The 23,351-nt window shown below is 40.3% G+C and overlaps 1 protein-coding gene across 1 annotated transcript in view; it reads left to right on the forward strand.

The window, feature by feature from the left end:
• MIS18BP1 (MIS18 binding protein 1) overlaps positions 1-5,715 on the forward strand; it is a 399,326-nt gene extending 393,611 nt beyond the window's left edge. The window contains exon 17 of the mRNA XM_053697673.1: positions 5,294-5,715. Within this exon, the coding sequence (XP_053553648.1) occupies positions 5,294-5,409 (116 nt within the window). The 3' untranslated portion in view covers positions 5,410-5,715. The remainder of the gene's footprint in view (positions 1-5,293) is intronic.
• The last annotated feature ends 17,636 nt before the right edge of the window (positions 5,716-23,351 follow it).

Raw genomic sequence — 23,351 nt, forward strand, 5'->3', positions numbered from 1 at the left:
AGGAGTGGAAAATTGGGAAGCGGATTTTCTGAGTCGTCAGACATTGCATCCGGGGGAGTGGGAACTCCATCCGGAAATCTTTGCCCAAGTCACTCAGCTGTGGGGCATTCCAGACATGGATCTGATGGCCTCTCGTCAGAACTTCAAAGTTCCTTGCTACGGGTCCAGATCCAGGGATCCCAAGGCGGCTCTAGTGGATGCACTAGTAGCACCTTGGACCTTCAAACTAGCTTATGTGTTCCCGCCGTTTCCTCTCATCCCCAGGCTGGTAGCCAGGATCAATCAGGAGAGGGCGTCGGTGATCTTGATAGCTCCTGCGTGGCCACGCAGGACTTGGTATGCAGATCTGGTGAATATGTCATCGGCTCCACCTTGGAAGCTATCTTTGAGACGAGACCTTCTTGTTCAGGGTCCGTTCGAACATCCGAATCTGGTTTCACTCCAGCTGACTGCTTGGAGATTGAACGCTTGATCTTATCGAAGCGAGGGTTCTCAGATTCTGTTATCGATACTCTTGTTCAGGCCAGAAAGCCTGTAACTAGAAAGATTTACCACAAAATTTGGAAAAAATATATCTGTTGGTGTGAATCTAAAGGATTCCCTTGGGACAAGGTTAAGATTCCTAGGATTCTATCCTTCCTTCAAGAAGGATTGGAAAAAGGATTATCTGCAAGTTCCCTGAAGGGACAGATTTCTGCCTTGTCTGTGTTACTTCACAAAAAGCTGGCCGCTGTGCCAGATGTTCAAGCCTTTGTTCAGGCTCTGGTTAGAATTAAGCCTGTTTACAAACCTTTGACTCCTCCTTGGAGTCTCAATTTAGTTCTTTCAGTTCTTCAGGGGGTTCCGTTTGAACCCTTACATTCCGTTGATATTAAGTTATTATCTTGGAAAGTTTTGTTTTTGGTTGCAATTTCTTCTGCTAGAAGAGTTTCAGAATTATCTGCTCTGCAGTGTTCTCCTCCTTATCTGGTGTTCCATGCAGATAAGGTGGTTTTACGTACTAAACCTGGATTTCTTCCAAAAGTTGTTTCTAACAAAAACATTAACCAGGAGATTATCGTACCTTCTCTGTGTCCGAAACCAGTTTCAAAGAAGGAACGTTTGTTGCACAATTTGGATGTTGTTCGCGCTCTAAAATTCTATTTAGATGCTACAAAGGATTTTAGACAAACATCTTCCTTGTTTGTTGTTTATTCCGGTAAAAGGAGAGGTCAAAAAGCAACTTCTACCTCTCTCTCTTTTTGGATTAAAAGCATCATCAGATTGGCTTACGAGACTGCCGGACGGCAGCCTCCCGAAAGAATCACAGCTCATTCCACTAGGGCTGTGGCTTCCACATGGGCCTTCAAGAACGAGGCTTCTGTTGATCAGATATGTAGGGCAGCGACTTGGTCTTCACTGCACACTTTTACCAAATTTTACAAGTTTGATACTTTTGCTTCTTCTGAGGCTATTTTTGGGAGAAAGGTTTTGCAAGCCGTGGTGCCTTCCATTTAGGTGACCTGATTTGCTCCCTCCCTTCATCCGTGTCCTAAAGCTTTGGTATTGGTTCCCACAAGTAAGGATGACGCCGTGGACCGGACACACCTATGTTGGAGAAAACAGAATTTATGTTTACCTGATAAATTACTTTCTCCAACGGTGTGTCCGGTCCACGGCCCGCCCTGGTTTTTTTAATCAGGTCTGATAATTTATTTTCTTTAACTACAGTCACCACGGTACCATATGGTTTCTCCTATGCAAATATTCCTCCTTAACGTCGGTCGAATGACTGGGGTAGGCGGAGCCTAGGAGGGATCATGTGACCAGCTTTGCTGGGCTCTTTGCCATTTCCTGTTGGGGAAGAGAATATCCCACAAGTAAGGATGACGCCGTGGACCGGACACACCGTTGGAGAAAGTAATTTATCAGGTAAACATAAATTCTGTTTTTATCTTGGAAAGTTTTGTTTCTGGTAGCTATGTCTTCTGCTCGAAGAGTTTCAGAGTTATCTGCTTTGCAGTGTGACTCACCTTATTTGGTGTTCCACGCAGATAAGGTAGTTTTGCGTACCAAACCCGGTTTTCTTCCTAAGGTTGTGTCTAATAAGAATATTAATCAGGAAATTGTTGTTCCTTCTCTGTGTCCTAATCCTTCTTCGAAGAAGGAACGTCTGTTACACAATCTTGATGTGGTTCATGCTTTAAAGTTCTATTTACAAGCAACTAAGGATTTCAGACAAAAAACTTCATTGTTTGTCATCTATTCTGGTAAGAGGAGTGGTCAGAAGGCGACTGCTACCTCTCTTTCCTTTTGGCTGAAAAGCATCATCCATCTGGCCTATGAGACTGCTGGCCAGCAGCCTCCTGAAACAATTACTGCTCATTCTACCAGAGCAGTGGCTTCCACATGGGCTTTTAAAAATGAGGCTTCTGTTGAACAGATTTGTAAGGCAGCGACTTGGTCTTCGCTGCATACTTTTTCCAAATTTTACAAATTCTGTACTTTTGCTTCTTCGGAGGCTATTTTTGGGAGAAAGGTTTTACAAGCAGTGGTGCCTTCCGTTTAAGGTACCTGTCTTGTTCCCTCCCTTCATCCGTGTCCTAAAGCTTTGGTATTGGTATCCCACAAATAAAGGATGAATCCGTGGACTGGATACACCTTACAAGAGAAAACAGAATTTATGCTTACCTGATAAATTACTTTCTCTTGTGGTGTATCCAGTCCACGGCCGGCCCTGGCTATTAAGTCAGGTAGATTTTTTTGTTTAAACTACAGTCACCACTGCACCCTATGGTTTCTCCTTTTTCTTCCTAACCTCCGGTCAAATGACTGGGGGTGGAGCTAGAGGGGGAGCTATATGGACAGCTCTGCTGTGTGCTCTCTTTGCCACTTCCTGTTAGGAAGGAGAGTATCCCACAAGTAAAGGATGAATCCGTGGACTGGATACACCACAAGAGAAAGTAATTTATCAGGTAAGCATAATTTTTTTTTTTTTTTTCAGGTTTAATGTCCCTTTAACTCTTATGGGTGACACTGTTGGACACTGTTGGACTAAATATTAAAAATTTACTTTCATTCTTGTCACTTTTGGAATGAAAATTAAAAATTGAGTTCTCAGTGTTGTAAATTTACCTGTGTATTCAGTATCAATTAAGGAAATTGTATTGGTTATGTTTTGGTTGTATAACAATCACTTTGTATTTGAATAAACACTTGTAGTTTTGAGTTTTCCCACAAATATAACAACCCTGCTTATATCATATTATATTAACCTTGTTGTGATAGAATAAATAAACCACTTTTGTCAGCTGCAAGATTGCTTGGTAGATCTGCAAAGTTTTACACAACTTTCACGTACTTTATTAGCAACTGGTACATTTATATCAATAGTGTGATAGCACACTTGTATAATTTCCTTTCTAAAGCAATAGGTAACAGTTACTCAAATGAAGCAAGCTATGTTGGTTGCTCTATTTTCATGAAACTAGGCCACCTCTGCAACCTTCGTTGAGTATATAATTAGACACTTTGAGCTCTGCTTAAAAATGAACCCCCATCCATTACCTCTTTACACCGCCTGATGTGTTTCGCCTTAGCAGACATGCAGAAAAACACATTTTGAAACGGGCTCTTCTAGATGAAAGAAAAATAAAGACTATAATTTTGCTTCAGCGTTTTTTTTTTTAAATTCCTCAGTTTTGAAACCTCAGTAGAGTTCTAATAAAAATATCATTAATCTATTCTAGCTTATTAAAATATTATCCTAAGTTTAACAGAAAGGGTATCTATACATTTCTTGTCAAATTCAGAAACAATATGTTTCCAATCCTATCGTTCACTGACGTTCCTGTTTGAACATGCTAACACTTTCTTTTTATTGTTTGCACTTCTTTTTTTCTTTTTCTTTTCCAAAAAAAAGCTTTATTGAAGAAAGTATAACCATTACATACAATTTAAAATAAAGGTAGATACATATACAACAGCGTTTCGCTGGTCAGGAGACGTAAAAACAACAATGGGTTCTTTGCATAGGTGATATATAACAGATTGCTAACCAGGTTGTGTTATAATTACATAGATCATTGCATGTACTATTTTAAATTACATAAGATATTATCAGTGCTAGATAAATAAAAAGTGAGTTCAGTCTACGAAAGGTAATGGTTCCTGCAGAGAAAAAAACATGTATATTTTTATTTGGTAGGCTACAAAGGTGGTCTCCTGTCTTTTTAGGGGTTATGGGGTATCATTTTAAATTTGTCGGTAAAGAGTGCTAGACGTCCGTGGGTTTTAGGGGAGTGTAAGGGTGCCAGCTGTGGGTACGGGTGTTGTCTGAGATATTCTTCCCATAGGAAGTCGACTGAGTGGTAATCGTCTATTTGTTTGTTACGGGTGTAGTGGTATTTTTCTAATTGAAGGGATTGAGTGGTTGTCTCCTTCCAAACTTGGATAGAAGGGAGGTTGGTACTTTGCCAATTTTTTGGGATCAGTCTCTTAGCTGAATTTGTCATAATGGTCAACAGAGCTAGAAGTAACTTACATTTTATTTGGGTGAATTTGTTAAAGAGGAAGAACCAGATATTGAGTTCAAGGCTTATGGATAAGATTTTCTCAAACTCGATCTTCATAGCCTCCCACAATTTCTGGGTGGTTGCATGAGTATTTTATGTGAGAGAGATAGAAAACCCCTGTTGAGTGTATCATAAATACAACTACTCTCAAAACTGGTTAGGGAGCGTACAAGTTGTGCTTTTTGAGGGTGTTTGGAGAAAAAGTCAGCGAGTTGCTGGTATCTAAACCAGTTTATGCGTGTATCTCCTAAAATGGAGGTGAGTTCGGGTAGGGGTTTGAGTTTCCCATTCTGAGTGATTGCGAGACAGCGGAGGGAGTTAGTGATATGGGGTTTTTGTGTTGCTGGCTAAGTGGTTGAACTGGGGAATCGTTTGCCCTTCATTTAATTTTTTTTTTTTTTTTTTTTGCTGTTGTGATTGTGTCTGTTATATAGCAAAGACAATGTTAAATAGATATTGACAGCAACAGAGTAAATTTAAATTATTGACAATTTTATTTTCCTTATTAAATAATTTGGAGCATTCTGTTTTGAGTTTAATATCCCTTTAATAGTTTAAATTTATTGTTAAATGTTCTAAGATATTTGCTGCAGCAAACTTTTTAGAACAGAATGTCTTCAGAAATAAAAAAAAAATAAATAAGAAAACGTTACACTTTTAAATTCTTGTCGGAATGTGACTTTGGGGTGTGATTTTTAAATGATCTATTGAACATTTTCTTTATAATATTTGTTTTCCAGGAATTAACAATACATCGGTTATTGGAAAACTGTTTAAAACAGATGAGCCTGCCCCATCGGATGAAGAGGAAGCAGAAGATTACTATTTTTCAGATTCTTCTGCTGAGGGAAAATGATACCTTTCAAGTCCTCATTGTATGACCAAGCTACTTGACTTGGCCATGTCAATTTTGATAAATGTAATTTGTAAACATAAACTAGTGTACATAATCTTTAATATATGGCTCATGGTTTTCTATAGTGTAAAAATGTTTTATGTGTAATTGTGAAAATAATTGGCAGCTTCCCTACGAATTAAAATGCTTTAAAGTATTGGCATTTTAATTTGTCAACTCTTCATCTATGTAATTTTTTTTTTAAAGAATGTTTGTACACCTTTAAGAAATGCATATGTATAAAGGCTGTGCACTTTCAAAATGAAATCTGTGTTTTGTATTAGATAATTTGCACACAATTATTAACTAAATAAAAGTACACTTTTTACTTTTTATTTTGTTAAGGGCATCCCCTTGCATGCCTTTATAACAGTTTTTAACTTTTTTTTTTTTTTTTTTTTTTTAATTTAGACTTTCATTTTTTTATTTACTTGTGTAACTAAGATTTTGGTTGTTTTTTTTTTTGTATGTTAGACACCACAATATAAAATTATACACAAATGAAAATACTGTTAATTAGAATATGTATGTGTCTGTGTGTCTCATAGATAAAATATATATTTAAAAAAAAAAAAACACGGGTGCTTGAATTGAATGGGACATGACTGTAATATAACATTTTTAATAATGCATAGTATCTATTCAGAAAGTTTTCAGACTTTTATGTTAATTTATTGCAACACTACAGAAAAGTTCATGTCCATTTAGTTCCAGAGTTCTCATTAAAATGTCCAAAGCTGGCAGTTAGAAATTTAAACCCCACACAGTAATTATTTCTCTTGTAAGGTGTATCCAGTCCACGGATTCATCCATTACTTGTGGGATATTCTCCTTCCCAACAGGAAGCTGCAAGAGGATCACCCACAGCAGAGCTGTCTATATAGCTCCTCCCCTAACTGCCACTACCAGTCATTCTCTTGCAGCTCTCAACAAGGGAAGTAGCTAGAGAGATGTGGTGAATTAATGTAGTTCATCTTCAATCAAAAGTTTGTTATTTTTAAACGGTGCCGGCGTTGTACTGTTTTTTTTACCTCAGGCAGAAATTAGAAGAAGAATTTGCCTGAGGTTTTTGATGATCTTAGCAGGTTGTAACTAAGGTCCATTGCTGTTCTCACACATAACTGAAGAGTATGGGAGACTTCAGCTGGGAGAACGGCCTGCAGAATTAACTGCCCTGAGGTATGTTCAGTATATTTTTTTCTAGAGGATGATAAGAACTAGAAAATGCTGACAGTGCCTGATATAGTTAAGGTAAGCCTGACTGCAGTGATTTAATAACGACTGGCATCATGCAGTAAAGGGTAATTTATCTTGTTAAGTGTATCCAGTCCACGGATCATCCATTACTTGTGGGATATTCTCCTTCCCAACAGGAAGTTGCAAGAGGATCACCCACAGCAGAGCTGCTATATAGCTCCTCCCCTCACTGCCATATCCAGTCATTCTCTTGCAACTCTCAACAAAGATGGACGTAGTAAGAGGAGAGTGTTGTATTATAGTTAGTTTTTTAACTTCAATCAAAAGTTTGTTATTTTTAAATGGTACCGGAGTGTACTGTTTCATCTCAGGCAGCATTAGAAGAAGAATCTGCCTGTGATTTCTATGATCTTAGCAGAAGTAACTAAGATCTACTGCCGTTCTCACATATTCTGAGGAGTGAGGTAACTTCAGAGGGGGAATGGCGTGCAGGTTTTCCTGCAATAAGGTATGTGCAGTTAACATATTTCTAGGGATGGAATTTGCTAGAAAAATGCTGATGATACCGGATTAATGTAAGTTAAGCCTTAAATGCATTGATAGCGACTGGTATCAGGCTTATTAACAGAGATACATACTCTTATAAAAGTGTAATATAAAACGTTTGCTGGCATGTTAATCGTTTTTATATATGTTTGGTGACAAAACTTATTGGGGCCTAGTTTTTTTCCACATGGCTGGCTTGATTTTTTCCTAGAAACAGTTTCCTGAGGCTTTCCACTGTTGTAATATGAGTGGGAGGGGCCGACAGCTAGAATTACAGACTGAGACACTCAGCTTCCTTCTGCATGATATAGGACATCTCTGAAGGGCTCAAAAGGCTTCAAAGTCGTGTTTGAGGAGGGTAACAACCACAGTAGACTGTGGTAGTTGTTGTGACTGTGTTTAAAAAACGTTTTTGTCATTTATTATTCCATTTTTGGTATTAAGGGGTTAATCATCCATTTGCAAGTGGGTGCAATGCTCTGCTGACTTGTTACATACACTGTAAAAATTTTGTTAGTGTAACTGCCTTTTTTCACTGTTATTTCAAATTTTGTCAAAATTTGTTTCTTTTAAAGGCACAGTAACGTTTTTTTATATTGCTTGTTAACTTGCTTTAAAGTGTTTTCCAAGCTTGCTAGTCTCATTGCTAGTTTGTACAAACATGTCTGAAACAGAGGATACTTGTTCATTATGTTTAAAAGCCATAGGAGAATATGTACTAAATGTATTGATTTCACCTTAAACAGTAAAGATCAGTCTTTATCTATAAAAGAATTGTCACCAGAGGGGTCTGTCGAGGGGGAACTTATGTCGACTAACTCTCCCCACGTGTCGGACCCTTCGCCTCCCGCTCAAGGGACGCACGCTAATATGGCGCCAAGTACATCAGGGACGCCCATAGCGATTACTTTGCAGGACATGGCTGCAATCATGAATAATACCCTGTCAGAGGTATTATCCAGATTGCCTGAATTGAGAGGCAAGCGCGATAGCTCTGGGGTTAGACGATATACAGAGCGCGTAGATGCTGTAAGAGCCATGTCTGATACTGCGTCACAATATGCAGAACCTGAGGACGGAGAGCTTCAGTCTGTGGGTGACGTCTCTGAATTGGGGAGACCTGATTCAGAGATTTTTAATTTTAAATTTAAGCTTGAGAACCTCCGTGTATTGCTTGGGGAGGTATTAGCTGCTCTGAATGACTGTGACACAATTGCAGTGCCAGAGAAATTGTGTAGGCTGGATAAATACTATGCAGTGCCGGTGAGTACTGATGTTTTTCCAATACCTAAAAGGCTTACAGAAATTTTTAGTAAGGAGTGGGATAGGCCCGGTGTGCCCTTTTCCCCACCTCCTATATTTAGAAAAATGTTTCCAATAGATGCCACTACACTGGACTTATGGCAGACAGTCACTAAGGTGGAGGGAGCAGTTTCTACTTAAGCAAAGCGTACCACTATCCCGGTTGAGGACAGTTGTGCTTTTTCAGATCCAATGGATAAAAAATTAGAGGGTTACCTTAAGAAAATGTTTATTCAACAAGGTTTTATTTTACAGCCCCTTGCATGCATTGTGCCTGTCACTGCTGCGGCGGCATTCTGGTTTGAGGCCCTGGAAGAGGCCATCTATACAGCTCCATTGACTGAAATTGTTGACAAGCTTAGAACTCTTACGCTAGCTAACTCATTTGTTTCTGATGCCATTGTTCATTTGACTAAACTAACGGCTAAGAATTGCGGATTCGCCATCCAGGCGCGTACGGCGCTATGGCTCAAATCCTGGTCAGCTGATGTGACTTCAAAGTCTAAATTACTCAACATTCCTTTCAAGGGGCAGACCTTATTCGGGCCTGGTTTGAAAGAAATTATTGCTGACATTACTGGAGGTAAGGGTCATACCCTTCCTCAGGACAGGGCCAAATCAAAGGCCAAACAGTCTAATTTTCGTGCCTTTCGAAATTTCAAGGCAGGTGCAGCATCAACTTCCTCTGCTTCAAAACAAGAGGGAACTTATGCTCAATCCAAGCAGGCCTGGAAACCTAACCAGTCCTGGAACAAGGGCAAGCAGGCCAGAAAGCCTGCTGCTGCCTCTAAGACAGCATGAAGGAGCGGCCCCCTATCCAACAACGGATCTAGTAGGGGGCAGACTCTCTCTCTTCGCCCAGGCGTGGGCAAGAGATGTTCAGGATCCCTGGGCATTGGAGATCATATCTCAGGGATATCTTTTGGACTTCAAAGCTTCTCCTCCACAAGGGAGATTTGACCTTTCAAGATTATCTGCAAACCAGATAAAGAAAGAGGCATTCCTAAGCTGCGTACAAGATCTCCTTGTAATGGGAGTGATCCATCCAGTTCCGCGGACGGAACAAGGACAGGGGTTTTATTCAAATCTGTTTGTGGTTCCCAAAAAAACATAATTTATGTAAGAACTTACCTGATAAATTCATTTCTTTCATATTAGCAAGAGTCCATGAGCTAGTGACGTATGGGATATACATTCCTACCAGGAGGGGCAAAGTTTCCCAAACCTTAAAATGCCTATAAATACACCCCTCACCACACCCACAATTCAGTTTAACGAATAGCCAAGAAGTGGGGTGATAAGAAAAAAGTGCAAAAGCATATAAAATAAGGAATTGGAATAATTGTGCTTTATACAAAAAAATCATAACCACCACAAAAAAGGGCGGGCCTCATGGACTCTTGCTAATATGAAAGAAATGAATTTATCAGGTAAGTTCTTACATAAATTATGTTTTCTTTCATGTAATTAGCAAGAGTCCATGAGCTAGTGACGTATGGGATAATGACTACCCAAGATGTGGATCTTTCCACACAAGAGTCACTAGAGAGGGAGGGATAAAATAAAGACAGCCAATTCCTGCTGAAAATAATCCACACCCAAAATAAAGTTTAATGAAAAACATAAGCAGAAGATTCAAACTGAAACCGCTGCCTGAAGTACTTTTCTACCAAAAACTGCTTCAGAAGAAGAAAATACAACAAAATGGTAGAATTTGGTAAAAGTATGCAAAGAGGACCAAGTTGCCGCTTTGCAAATCTGATCAACCGAAGCTTCATTCCTAAACGCCCAGGAAGTAGAAACTGACCTAGTAGAATGAGCTGTAATCCTATGAGGCGGAGTCTTACCCGACTCAACATAGGCAAGATGAAATAAAGATTTCAACCAAGATGCCAAAGAAATGGCAGAAGTTTTCTGGCCTTTCTAAAACCGGAAAAGATAACAAATAAACTAGAAGTCTTTCGGAAAGACTTAGTAGCTTCAACATAATATTTCAAAGCTCTAATAACATCCAAAGAATGCAACGATTTCTCCTTAGAATTCTTAGGATTAGGACATAATGAAGGAACCACAATGTCTCTACTAATGTTGTTGGAATTCACAACTTAGGTAAAAATTCAAAAGAAGTTCGCAACACCGCCTTATCCTGATGAAAAATCAGAAAAGGAGACTCACAAGAAAGAGCAGAAAATTCAGAAACTCTTCTGGCAGAAGAGATGGCCAAAAGGAACAAAACTTTCCAAGAAAGTAATTTAATATCCAATGAATGCATAGGTTCAAATGGAGGAGCTTGAAGAGCCCCCAGAACCAAATTCAAACTCCAAGGAGGAGAAATTGACTTAATGACAGGCTTTATACGAACCAAAGCTTGTACAAAACAATGAATATCAGGAAGAATAGCAATCTTTCTGTGAAAAAGAACAGAAAGAGCAGAGATTTGACCTTTCAAGGAACTTGCGGACAAACCCTTATCTAAACCATCCTGAAGAAACTGTAATATTCTCGGTATTCTAAAAGAATGCCAAGAAAAATGATGAGAAAGACACCAAGAAATATAAGTCTTCCAGACTCTATAATATATCTCTCTGGATACAGATTTACGAGCCTGTAACATAGTATTAATCACAGAGTCAGAGAAACCTCTTTGACCAAGAATCAAGCGTTCAATCTCCATACCTTTAAATTTAAGGATTTCAGATCCTGATGGAAAAAAGGACCTTGAGACAAAAGGTCTGGTCTTAACGGAAGAGTCCACGGTTGGCAAGAGGCCATCCGGACAAGATCCGCATACCAAAACCTGTGAGGCCATGCCGGAGCTACCAGCAGAACAAACGAGCATTCCTTCAGAATCTTGGAGATTACTCTTGGAAGAAGAACTAGAGGCGGAAAGATATAGGCAGGATGATACTTCCAAGGAAGTGATAATGCATCCACTGCCTCTGCCTGAGGATCCCGGGATCTGGACAGATACCTGGGAAGTTTCTTGTTTAGATGAGAAGCCATCAGATCTATTTCTGGAAGTTCCCACATTTGAATAATCTGAAGAAACACCTCTGGGTGAAGAGACCATTCGCCCGGATGCAACGTTTGGCGACTGAGATAATCCGCTTTCCAATTGTCCATACCTGGGATATGAACCGCAGAGATTAGACAGGAGCTGGATTCCGCCCAAACCAAAATTCGAGATACTTCTTTCATAGCCAGAGGACTGTGAGTCCCTCCTTGATGATTGATGTATGCCACAGTTGTGACATTGTCTATCTGAAAACAAATGAACAACTCTCTCTTCAGAAGAGGCCAAGACTGAAGAGCTCTGAAAATTGCACGGAGTTCCAAAATATTGATCGGAAATCTCACCTCCTGAGATTCCCAAACCCCTTGTGCCGTCAGATACCCCCACACAGCTCCCCAACCTGTAAGACTTGCATCTGTTGAGATTATAGTCCAGGTCGGAAGAACAAGAAGCCCCCTGAACTAAACGATGGTGATCTGTCCACCATGTCAGAGAGTGTCGTAGAATCGGTTTAAAGATATTAATTGAGATATCTTTGAGTAATCCCTGCACCATTGGTTCAGCATACAGAGCTGAAGAGGTCGCATGTGAAAACGAGCAAAGGAGATCGCATCTGATGCGGCAGTCCTAAGACCCAACATTTCCATGCATAAGGCTACCAAAGGGAATGATTGTGACTGAAGGTTTTGACAAGCTGATATCAATGTTAAACTTCTCTTGTCTGACAAGGACAGAGTCATAGACACTGAATTTATCTAGAAACCTAAAAAGGTTACCCTTGTCTGAGGAATCAATGAACTGATTGGTAAATTGATCCTCCAACCATGAACTTGAAGAAAACAACACAAGTCGATTCGTATGAGATTCTTCGAAAATGAGAAGACTGAGCAAGTACCAAGATATCGTCCAAATAAGGAAATACCAAAACCCTATTCTCTGATTACAGAAAGAAGGGCACCGAGAACCTTTGAAAAAAATTCTTGGAACTGAGGCTAGGCCAAACGGTAGAGCCACAAAACTGGTAATGCTTGTCTAAAAAGAGAATCTCAGACACTAAAAGTGATCTGGATGAATCGGAATATGCAGATACACATCCTGTAAATCTATTGTAGACATATAATGCCCTTGCTAAACAAAAGGCAGGATAGTCCTACAGTAACCATCTTGAATGTTGGTATCCAAACATAACGATTCAATAATGATAGATCCAGAACTGGTCTGAAGGAATTGACCTTCTTTGGTACAATGAAGAGATAAAATAAAACCCCAGCCCCTGTTCCAGAACTGGAACTGGCATAAATACTCCAGCCAACTCTAGATCTGAAACACATTTCAGAAATGCTGAGCCTTTGCTGTGTTAACTGGGACACGGGAAAGAAAAGAATCTCTTAGCAGGAGGCCTTAACTTGAAGCCAATTCTGTACCTTTCTGAAACAATGTTTCTGAAACCAGAGATTAAGAACGGAATTGATCCAAATTTCTTTGAAGAAAACGTAATCTGCCCCATACCAGCTGAGCTGGAATAAGGGCCGCACCTTCATAGGTACTTAGGAGCTGGCTATAGGTTTCTATAAGGCTTGGATATATTCCAAACTGGAAATAGTTTCCAAACTGATACCGCTCCTGAGGATGAAGGATCAGGCTTTTGTTCCTTGTTGTGAGGAAAGGAACGAAAATGATTATTTACCCTGGAAAGAAAGGGAAAGCAAAGTTGACTTAGAAGACATGTCAGCATTCCAAGTTTAATCCATAAAGCTTTTCTAGCTAAAATAGCTAGAGACATCAACTCTAATGATATCAAAAGATGATATCACCAATAAAATTATTAGCATGTTATAGAATAATAATAATGCTATAAAATTATGATCTGTTACTTGTTGCGCTAAAGCTTCTAACCAAAAAGTTGAAGCTGCAGCAACATCCGCTAAAAATATAGCAGGTCTAAGAAGATTACCTGAACATAAGTAAGCTTTTCTTAGAAAGGATTCAATTTTCCTATCTAAAGGATCCTTAAATGAAGTACTATCTGCCATAGGAATAGTAGTACATTAGCAGGAGTAGAGACAGCCCCATAACCTTAGGGATTTTTGTCCCAAAAAACTCTAATCTGTCAGATGGCACAGGATATAATTTGCTTAAACGTCTAGAAGGAGTAAATAAATTACCCAAATTATTCCATTCCCTGGAAATTACTTCAGAAATAGCATCAGGGAGATAAAACACTTCTGGAATAACTACAGGAGATTTAAAAACCTTATTTAAACGTTTACATTTAGTATCAAGAGGACCAGAATCCTCTATTTCTAATGCAAATAACACTTCTTTAAGTAAAGAACGAATAAATTCCATCTTGAACAAATACAAAGATTTATCAGCATCAACCTCTGAGACAGAAACCTCTGAACCAGAAGAACCATTATCAGTATCAGAATGATGATGTTCATTTAAAAATTCATCTGCAAAAAAGAGAAGTTTTAAAAGACTTTTATGTATACTAGAAGGAGAAATAACAGACATAGCCTTCTTAATGGATTTAAAAAATAAAATCTCTTATGTTATCAGGAACACTCTGAAAATTAGATGTTGACGGAACAGCAACAGGTAATGTAACAGTACTAAAGGAAATTTTATCTGCATTAATAAGTTTGACATGACATGCAATACAAATAACAGCTGGAGAAACAGATACCAAAAGTTTATAGCAGATACACTTAGCTTGGTAGCTCCAGCACTGTGCAGTGATTTCTCCAACATAGGTGTGTCCGGTCCACGGCGTCATCCTTACTTGTGGGATATTCTCTTCCCCAACAGGAAATGGCAAAGAGCCCAGCAAAGCTGGTCACATGATCCCTCCTAGGCTCCGCCTACCCCAGTCATTCTCTTTGCCGTTGTACAGGCAACATCTCCACGGAGATGGCTTAGAGTTTTTTAGTGTTTAACTGTAGTTTTTTATTATTCAATCAAGAGTTTGTTATTTTGAAATAGTGCTGGTATGTACTATTTACTCAGAAACAGAAAAGAGATGAAGATTTCTGTTTGTATGAGGAAAATGATTTTAGCAACCGTCACTAAAATCCATGGCTGTTCCACACAGGACTGTTGAGAGCAATTAACTTCAGTTGGGGGAACAGTGAGCAGTCTCTTGCTGCTTGAGGTATGACACATTCTAACAAGACGATGTAATGCTGGAAGCTGTCATTTTCCCTATGGGATCCGGTAAGCCATGTTTATTACGATCGTAAATAAGGGCTTCAAAATAGGGCTTATTAAGACTGTAGACTTTTTCTGGGCTAAATCGATTCATTATTTACACATATTTAGCCTTGAGGAATCATTTTATCTGGGTATTTTGATATAATAATATCGGCAGGCACTGTTTTAGACACCTTATTCTTTAGGGGCTTTCCCAAAGCATAGGCAGAGCCTCATTTTCGCGCCGGTGTTGCGCACTTGTTTTTGAGAGGCATGGCATGCAGTCGCATGTGAGAGGAGCTCTGTTACTTAGAAAAGACTTTCTGAAGGCGTCATTTGGTATCGTATTCCCCTTGGGGCTTGGTTGGGTCTCAGCAAAGCAGATACCAGGGACTGTAAAGGGGTTAAAGTTCAAAACGGCTCCGGTTCCGTTATTTTAAGGGTTAAAGCTTCCAAATTTGGTGTGCAATACTTTTAAGGCTTTAAGACACTGTGGTGAAAATTTGGTGAATTTTGAACAATTCCTTCATGTTTTTTCGCAATTGCAGTAATAAAGTGTGTTCAGTTTAAAATTTAAAGTGACAGTAACGGTTTTATTTTAAAACGTTTTTTGTACTTTGTTATCAAGTTTATGCCTGTTTAACATGTCTGAACTACCAGATAGACTGTGTTCTGAATGTGGGGAAGCCAGAATTCCTATTCATTTAAATAAATGTGATTTATGTGACAATGACAATGATGCCCAAGATGATTCCTCAAGTGAGGGGAGTAAGCATGGTACTGCATCATTCCCTCCTTCGTCTACACGAGTCTTGCCCACTCAGGAGGCCCCTAGTACATCTAGCGCGCCAATACTCCTTACTATGCAACAATTAACGGCTGTAATGGATAATTCTGTCAAAAACATTTTAGCCAAAATGAACACTTATCAGCGTAAGCGCGACTGCTCTGTTTTAGATACTGAAGAGCATGACGACGCTGATAATGATATTTCTGAAGGGCCCCTAACACAGTCTGATGGGGCCAGGGAGGTTTTGTCTGAGGGAGAAATTACTGATTCAGGGAACATTTCTCAACAAGCTGAACCTGATGTGATTGCATTTAAATTTAAGTTGGAACATCTCCGCATTCTGCTTAAGGAGGTATTATCCACTCTGGATGATTGTGACAAGTTGGTCATCCCAGAGAAACTATGTAAAATGGACAAGTTCCTAGAGGTGCCGGGGCTCCCAGAAGCTTTTCCTATACCCAAGCGGGTGGCGGACATTGTTAATAAAGAATGGGAAAGGCCCGGTATTCCTTTCGTCCCTCCCCCCATATTTAAAAAATTGTTTCCTATGGTCGACCCCAGAAAGGACTTATGGCAGACAGTCCCCAAGGTCGAGGGAGCGGTTTCCACTTTAAACAAACGCACCACTATACCCATAGAGGATAGTTGTGCTTTCAAAGATCCTATGGATAAAAAATTAGAAGGTTTGCTTAAAAAGATGTTTGTTCAGCAGGGTTACCTTCTACAACCAATTTCATGCATTGTCCCTGTCGCTACAGCCGCATGTTTCTGGTTCGATGAGCTGATAAAGGCGGTCGATAGTGATTCTACTCCTTTTGAGGAGATTATGGACAGAATCAATGCTCTCAAATTGGCTAATTCTTTCACCCTAGACGCCACTTGGCAATTGGCTAGGTTAGCGGCTAAGAATTCTGGGTTTGCTATTGTGGCGCGCAGAGCGCTTTGGTTGAAATCTTGGTCGGCTGATGCGTCTTCCAAGAACAAGCTACTTAACATTCCTTTCAAGGGGAAAACGCTGTTTGGCCCTGACTTGAAAGAGATTATCTCTGATATCACTGGGGGTAAGGGCCACGCCCTTCCTCAGGATCGGCCTTTCAAGGCAAAAAATAAACCTAATTTTCGTCCCTTTCGTAGAAACGGACCAGCCAAAAGTGCTACGTCCTCTAAGCAAGAGGGTAATACTTCTCAAGCCAAGCCAGCCTGGAGACCAATGCAAGGCTGGAACAAGGGAAAGCAGGCCAAGAAACCTGCCACTGCTACCAAGACAGCATGAAATGTTGGCCCCCGATCCGGGACCGGATCTGGTGGGGGGCAGACTCTCTCTCTTCGCTCAGGCTTGGGCAAGAGATGTTCTGGATCCTTGGGCGCTAGAAATAGTCTCCCAAGGTTATCTTCTGGAATTCAAGGGACTTCCCCCAAGGGGGAGGTTCCACAGGTCTCAGTTGTCTTCAGACCACATAAAAAGACAGGCATTCTTACATTGTGTAGAAGACCTGTTAAAAATGGGAGTGATTCATCCTGTTCCATTAAGAGAACAAGGGATGGGGTTCTACTCCAATCTGTTTATAGTTCCCAAAAAAGAGGGAACGTTCAGACCAATCTTAGATCTCAAGATCTTAAACAAGTTTCTCAAGGTTCCATCGTTCAAGATGGAAACCATTCGAACTATTCTTCCTTCCATCCAGGAAGGTCAATTCATGACCACGGTGGATTTAAAGGATGCGTATCTACATATTCCTATCCACAAGGAACATCATCGGTTCCTGAGGTTCGCATTCCTGGACAAACATTACCAGTTCGTGGCGCTTCCTTTCGGATTAGCCACTGCTCCAAGGATTTTCACAAAGGTACTAGGGTCCCTTCTAGCTGTGCTAAGACCAAGGGGCATTGCTGTAGTACCTTACTTGGACGACATTCTGATTCAAGCGTCGTCCCTTCCTCAAGCAAAGGCTCACACGGACATTGTCCTGGCCTTTCTCAGATCTCACGGATGGAAAGTGAACGTGGAAAAGAGTTCTCTATCTCCGTCAACAAGGGTTCCCTTCTTGGGAACAATAATAGACTCCTTAGAAATGAGGATTTTTCTGACAGAGGCCAGAAAAACAAAACTTCTAGACTCTTGTCGGATACTTCATTCCGTTCCTCTTCCTTCCATAGCTCAGTGCATGGAAGTGATCGGGTTGATGGTAGCGGCAATGGACATAGTTCCTTTTGCGCGCATTCATCTAAGACCATTACAACTGTGCATGCTCAGTCAGTGGAATGGGGACTATACAGACTTGGCTCCAAAGATACAAGTAAATCAGAGGACCAGAGACTCACTCCGTTGGTGGCTGTCCCTGGACAACCTGTCACGAGGGATGACATTCCGCAGACCAGAGTGGGTCATTGTCACGACCGACGCCAGTCTGATGGGCTGGGGCGCGGTCTGGGGATCCCTGAAAGCTCAGGGTCTTTGGTCTCGGGAAGAATCTCTTCTGCCGATAAATATTCTGGAACTGAGAGCGATATTCAATGCTCTCAAGGCTTGGCCTCAGCTAGCGAGGGCCAAGTTCATACGGTTTCAATCAGACAACATGACAACTGTTGCGTACATCAACCATCAGGGGGGAACAAGGAGTTCCCTGGCGATGGAAGAAGTGACCAAAATCATTCTATGGGCGGAGTCTCACTCCTGCCACCTGTCTGCTATCCACATCCCAGGAGTGGAAAATTGGGAAGCGGATTTTCTGAGTCGTCAGACATTGCATCCGGGGGAGTGGGAACTCCATCCGGAAATCTTTGCCCAAGTCACTCAGCTGTGGGGCATTCCAGACATGGATCTGATGGCCTCTCGTCAGAACTTCAAAGTTCCTTGCTACGGGTCCAGATCCAGGGATCCCAAGGCGGCTCTAGTGGATGCACTAGTAGCACCTTGGACCTTCAAACTAGCTTATGTGTTCCCGCCGTTTCCTCTCATCCCCAGGCTGGTAGCCAGGATCAATCAGGAGAGGGCGTCGGTGATCTTGATAGCTCCTGCGTGGCCACGCAGGACTTGGTATGCAGATCTGGTGAATATGTCATCGGCTCCACCTTGGAAGCTACCTTTGAGACGAGACCTTCTTGTTCAGGGTCCGTTCGAACATCCGAATCTGGTTTCACTCCAGCTGACTGCTTGGAGATTGAACGCTTGATCTTATCGAAGCGAGGGTTCTCAGATTCTGTTATCGATACTCTTGTTCAGGCCAGAAAGCCTGTAACTAGAAAGATTTACCACAAAATTTGGAAAAAATATATCTGTTGGTGTGAATCTAAAGGATTCCCTTGGGACAAGGTTAAGATTCCTAGGATTCTATCCTTCCTTCAAGAAGGATTGGAAAAAGGATTATCTGCAAGTTCCCTGAAGGGACAGATTTCTGCCTTGTCTGTGTTACTTCACAAAAAGCTGGCCGCTGTGCCAGATGTTCAAGCCTTTGTTCAGGCTCTGGTTAGAATTAAGCCTGTTTACAAACCTTTGACTCCTCCTTGGAGTCTCAATTTAGTTCTTTCAGTTCTTCAGGGGGTTCCGTTTGAACCCTTACATTCCGTTGATATTAAGTTATTATCTTGGAAAGTTTTGTTTTTGGTTGCAATTTCTTCTGCTAGAAGAGTTTCAGAATTATCTGCTCTGCAGTGTTCTCCTCCTTATCTGGTGTTCCATGCAGATAAGGTGGTTTTACGTACTAAACCTGGTTTTCTTCCAAAAGTTGTTTCTAACAAAAACATTAACCAGGAGATTATCGTACCTTCTCTGTGTCCGAAACCAGTTTCAAAGAAGGAACGTTTGTTGCACAATTTGGATGTTGTTCGCGCTCTAAAATTCTATTTAGATGCTACAAAGGATTTTAGACAAACATCTTCCTTGTTTGTTGTTTATTCCGGTAAAAGGAGAGGTCAAAAAGCAACTTCTACCTCTCTCTCTTTTTGGATTAAAAGCATCATCAGATTGGCTTACGAGACTGCCGGACGGCAGCCTCCCGAAAGAATCACAGCTCATTCCACTAGGGCTGTGGCTTCCACATGGGCCTTCAAGAACGAGGCTTCTGTTGATCAGATATGTAGGGCAGCGACTTGGTCTTCACTGCACACTTTTACCAAATTTTACAAGTTTGATACTTTTGCTTCTTCTGAGGCTATTTTTGGGAGAAAGGTTTTGCAAGCCGTGGTGCCTTCCATTTAGGTGACCTGATTTGCTCCCTCCCTTCATCCGTGTCCTAAAGCTTTGGTATTGGTTCCCACAAGTAAGGATGACGCCGTGGACCGGACACACCTATGTTGGAGAAAACAGAATTTATGTTTACCTGATAAATTACTTTCTCCAACGGTGTGTCCGGTCCACGGCCCGCCCTGGTTTTTTTAATCAGGTCTGATAATTTATTTTCTTTAACTACAGTCACCACGGTACCATATGGTTTCTCCTATGCAAATATTCCTCCTTAACGTCGGTCGAATGACTGGGGTAGGCGGAGCCTAGGAGGGATCATGTGACCAGCTTTGCTGGGCTCTTTGCCATTTCCTGTTGGGGAAGAGAATATCCCACAAGTAAGGATGACGCCGTGGACCGGACACACCGTTGGAGAAAGTAATTTATCAGGTAAACATAAATTCTGTTTTTCCTGTAGTATCTTCTGACTCAGTTGCAACGTGGAACATCTTGCAATATGTAAAAGAAAAAAACAACATATAAAGCAAAATTGATCAAATTCCTTAAATGACAGTTTCAGGAATGGGAAAAAAATGCCAGTGAACAAGCTTCTAGCAACCAGAAGCAATAAATAATGAGACTTAAATAATGTGGAGACAAAAATGACGCCCATATTTTTTAGCGCCAAAAGAGACGCCCACATTATTTGGCGCCTAAATGCTTTTGGCGCCAAAAATGACGCCACATCCGGAACGCCGACATTTTTGACGCAAAAAAACGTCAAAAAATGACGCAACTTCCGGCGACACGTATGACGCCGGAAACAAAAAAATTTTTGCGCCAAAAAAGTCCGCGCCAAGAATGACGCAATAAAATGAAGCATTTTCTGCCCCCGCGAGCCTAACAGCCCACAGGGAAAAAGTCAAATTTTTAAAGGTAAGAAAAAATGATTGAAACAAATGCATTTATCCCAAATATGAAACTGACTGTCTGAAAATAAGGAATGTTGAACATCCTGAGTCAAGGCAAATAAATGTTTGAATACATATATTTAGAACTTTATATAAAAGTGCCCAACCATAGCTTAGAGTGTCACAGAAAATAAGATTTACTTACCCCAGGACACTCATCTACATGTTTGTAGAAAGCCAAACCAGTACTGAAACGAGAATCAGCAGAGGTAATGGTATATATAAGAGTATATCGTCGATCTGAAAAGGGAGGTAAGAGATGAATCTCTACGACCGATAACAGAGAACCTATGAAATAGACCCCGTAGAAGGAGATCACTGCATTCAAATAGGCAATACTCTCCTCACATCCCTCTGACATTCACTGCACGCTGAGAGGAAACCGGGCTCCAACTTGCTGCGGAGCGCATATCAACGTAGAATCTAGCACAAACTTACTTCACCACCTCCATCGGAGGCAAAGTTTGTAAAACTGAATTGTGGGTGTGGTGAGGGGTGTATTTATAGGCATTTTAAGGTTTGGGAAACTTTGCCCCTCCTGGTAGGAATGTATATCCCATACGTCACTAGCTCATGGACTCTTGCTAATTACATGAAAGAAAGAGGGAACCTTCAGACCAATTTTGGATTTAAAGATCCTAAACAAATTCCTCAGAGTTCCGTCATTCAAGATGGAAACTATTCGAACCATTTTACCCATGATCCAAGAGGGTCAGTACATGACCACAGTGGACTTAAAGGATGCCTACCTTCACATTCCGATTCACAAGAATCATCATCAGTTCCTGAGGTTTGACTTTCTAGACAGGCATTACTAATTTGTAGCTCTTCCATTCGGGTTGGCTACAGCCCCAAGAATTTTTACAAAGGTTCTGGGCTCACTTCTGGCGGTCCTAAGACCGCGAGGCATAGCGGTGGCTCCTTACCTGGACGACATCCTGATACAGGCGTCAAGCTTTCAAATTGCCAAATCTCATACAGAGATAGTTCTGGCATTCCTGAGGTTGCATGGGTGGAAAGTGAACGAAGAAAAGAGTTCTCTATCTCCTCTCACAAGGGTTTCCTTCCTAGGGACTCTAATAGATTCTGTAGAAATGAAAATTTAAACAGAGAAAAGGAAAATAGAAAGCAGCGCTTCACATAGAAAATGACAATATTACCACTAGTCTTAAATACAGACTTATCCTCTGTGGAACAAAGTGGGATACAGGTGCTTCCACCCACAAGTAATGTTCTTTTCAACTCGATCCTAATGCAGCCACTCTCGTCCTGTGTCTCTCTCCCCACACTGGATAATGACGTGATGCAAAAAAGCTGTGAAGTAAGAACAGCGCAGAAGAACCGAGATTCAAGGTAGTAGTTTTATTGGCACATATACAAGACACAGTACAATTCCTACTTACAAACGGTAGGTTTTAGAAAAGCCTTTCACAATCTATGATGTGAACAATTCTTGGATCCAGAAGCAAAGAAGACCACAGCCGACTGGTATGTCTCACTTCTCATCTGAGCGCTGCACGCAGCTTAGGTCACAGTAGGCGGCTTTGTCCAAACCCTTCTTTAAAACATGTAGATAGCACGACGCGTTTCCCCCGGTGTACGCCCGGGCTTTATCAATAGCAAGATAATGCTGAGTTGAATGTTCATATTTAAAGCCGGTGCTTCCACCTGATTGGATACTGTTACACACCAATCCGGATGCGTTCTACGTACACACCCTTATGAACAGCGGATTAACTATTTCAACCATAAAGGCAATTATTACAAGTTGTATACTAAATCACGATAACAATTGATTATACTCAGTGGTACAATTATTAGAGCACACAATTAGGAATATAAATACTAAAAAAATGCATATAATAGTTATGTAAAAAACATTGCATATGATAGTTATTTAAAAACAATTTGAAAACTCATCCTACGTACAGCAATATAATATAATATATTAAAAAGAACATAATATATACAAAAAATGATATACACCAATACACATATAAAAATACATTTTAAATACATCATAAATAAATTAGAAACTTAGAAGATAAATATATTCATAGTATACTGAATATTGTTGTAAATCCTTTAACGATAAAAAAACACACATAAGTAAATTCATGTTGTTATTCAAAAATTATTGCACAAATATGTATTTCTATGGAAAAATTCTTTATAAAACTAACTAAAGAAGAAATTCATAGACTCTGATACAACAAATAAATTCTATTGAGATATTAAAATATTAAAAGACCCATGTACAGATATTACAACTTAAAAACCACAATTATTCAAAGAAAGGCCTGTACGTCTAAATCAATGTTGAGACCTGAAGGATTCAAATTCTTTAACTTGTAAATCCATTCAGTTTCTCGTTGTCTTAGAGTTCTCAATCTATTAGGATAGCTTGGTGGTATCCAATCTATTATTTGTACTTCTAAACCTCTCGGGTTACTGCCATGGACCAATAAAAAATGATTGGGTACACTATGTTTTTTTAAACCATTTTTAATATTGTAAAGGTGTTCATTGAACCTTGTTCTTGTCTTTCTTTTGGTACGTCCAATGTAAATCAAATCACAACTGCATCTTAGCAGATAGACAGTGTATGTTGATTCACAGTTGCATCTGTGTTTGACTTCAAATTGTTCTGTACCATCAGAATTACTGAACTTGTTACCTTTTCTGACAAAGGAGCACATGTTACATTTGCCCTTATTACATTTGTAAGTA

This window comes from Bombina bombina, chromosome 1, assembly GCF_027579735.1.
Source record: "Bombina bombina isolate aBomBom1 chromosome 1, aBomBom1.pri, whole genome shotgun sequence".
Lineage (NCBI taxonomy): Eukaryota > Metazoa > Chordata > Amphibia > Anura > Bombinatoridae > Bombina > Bombina bombina.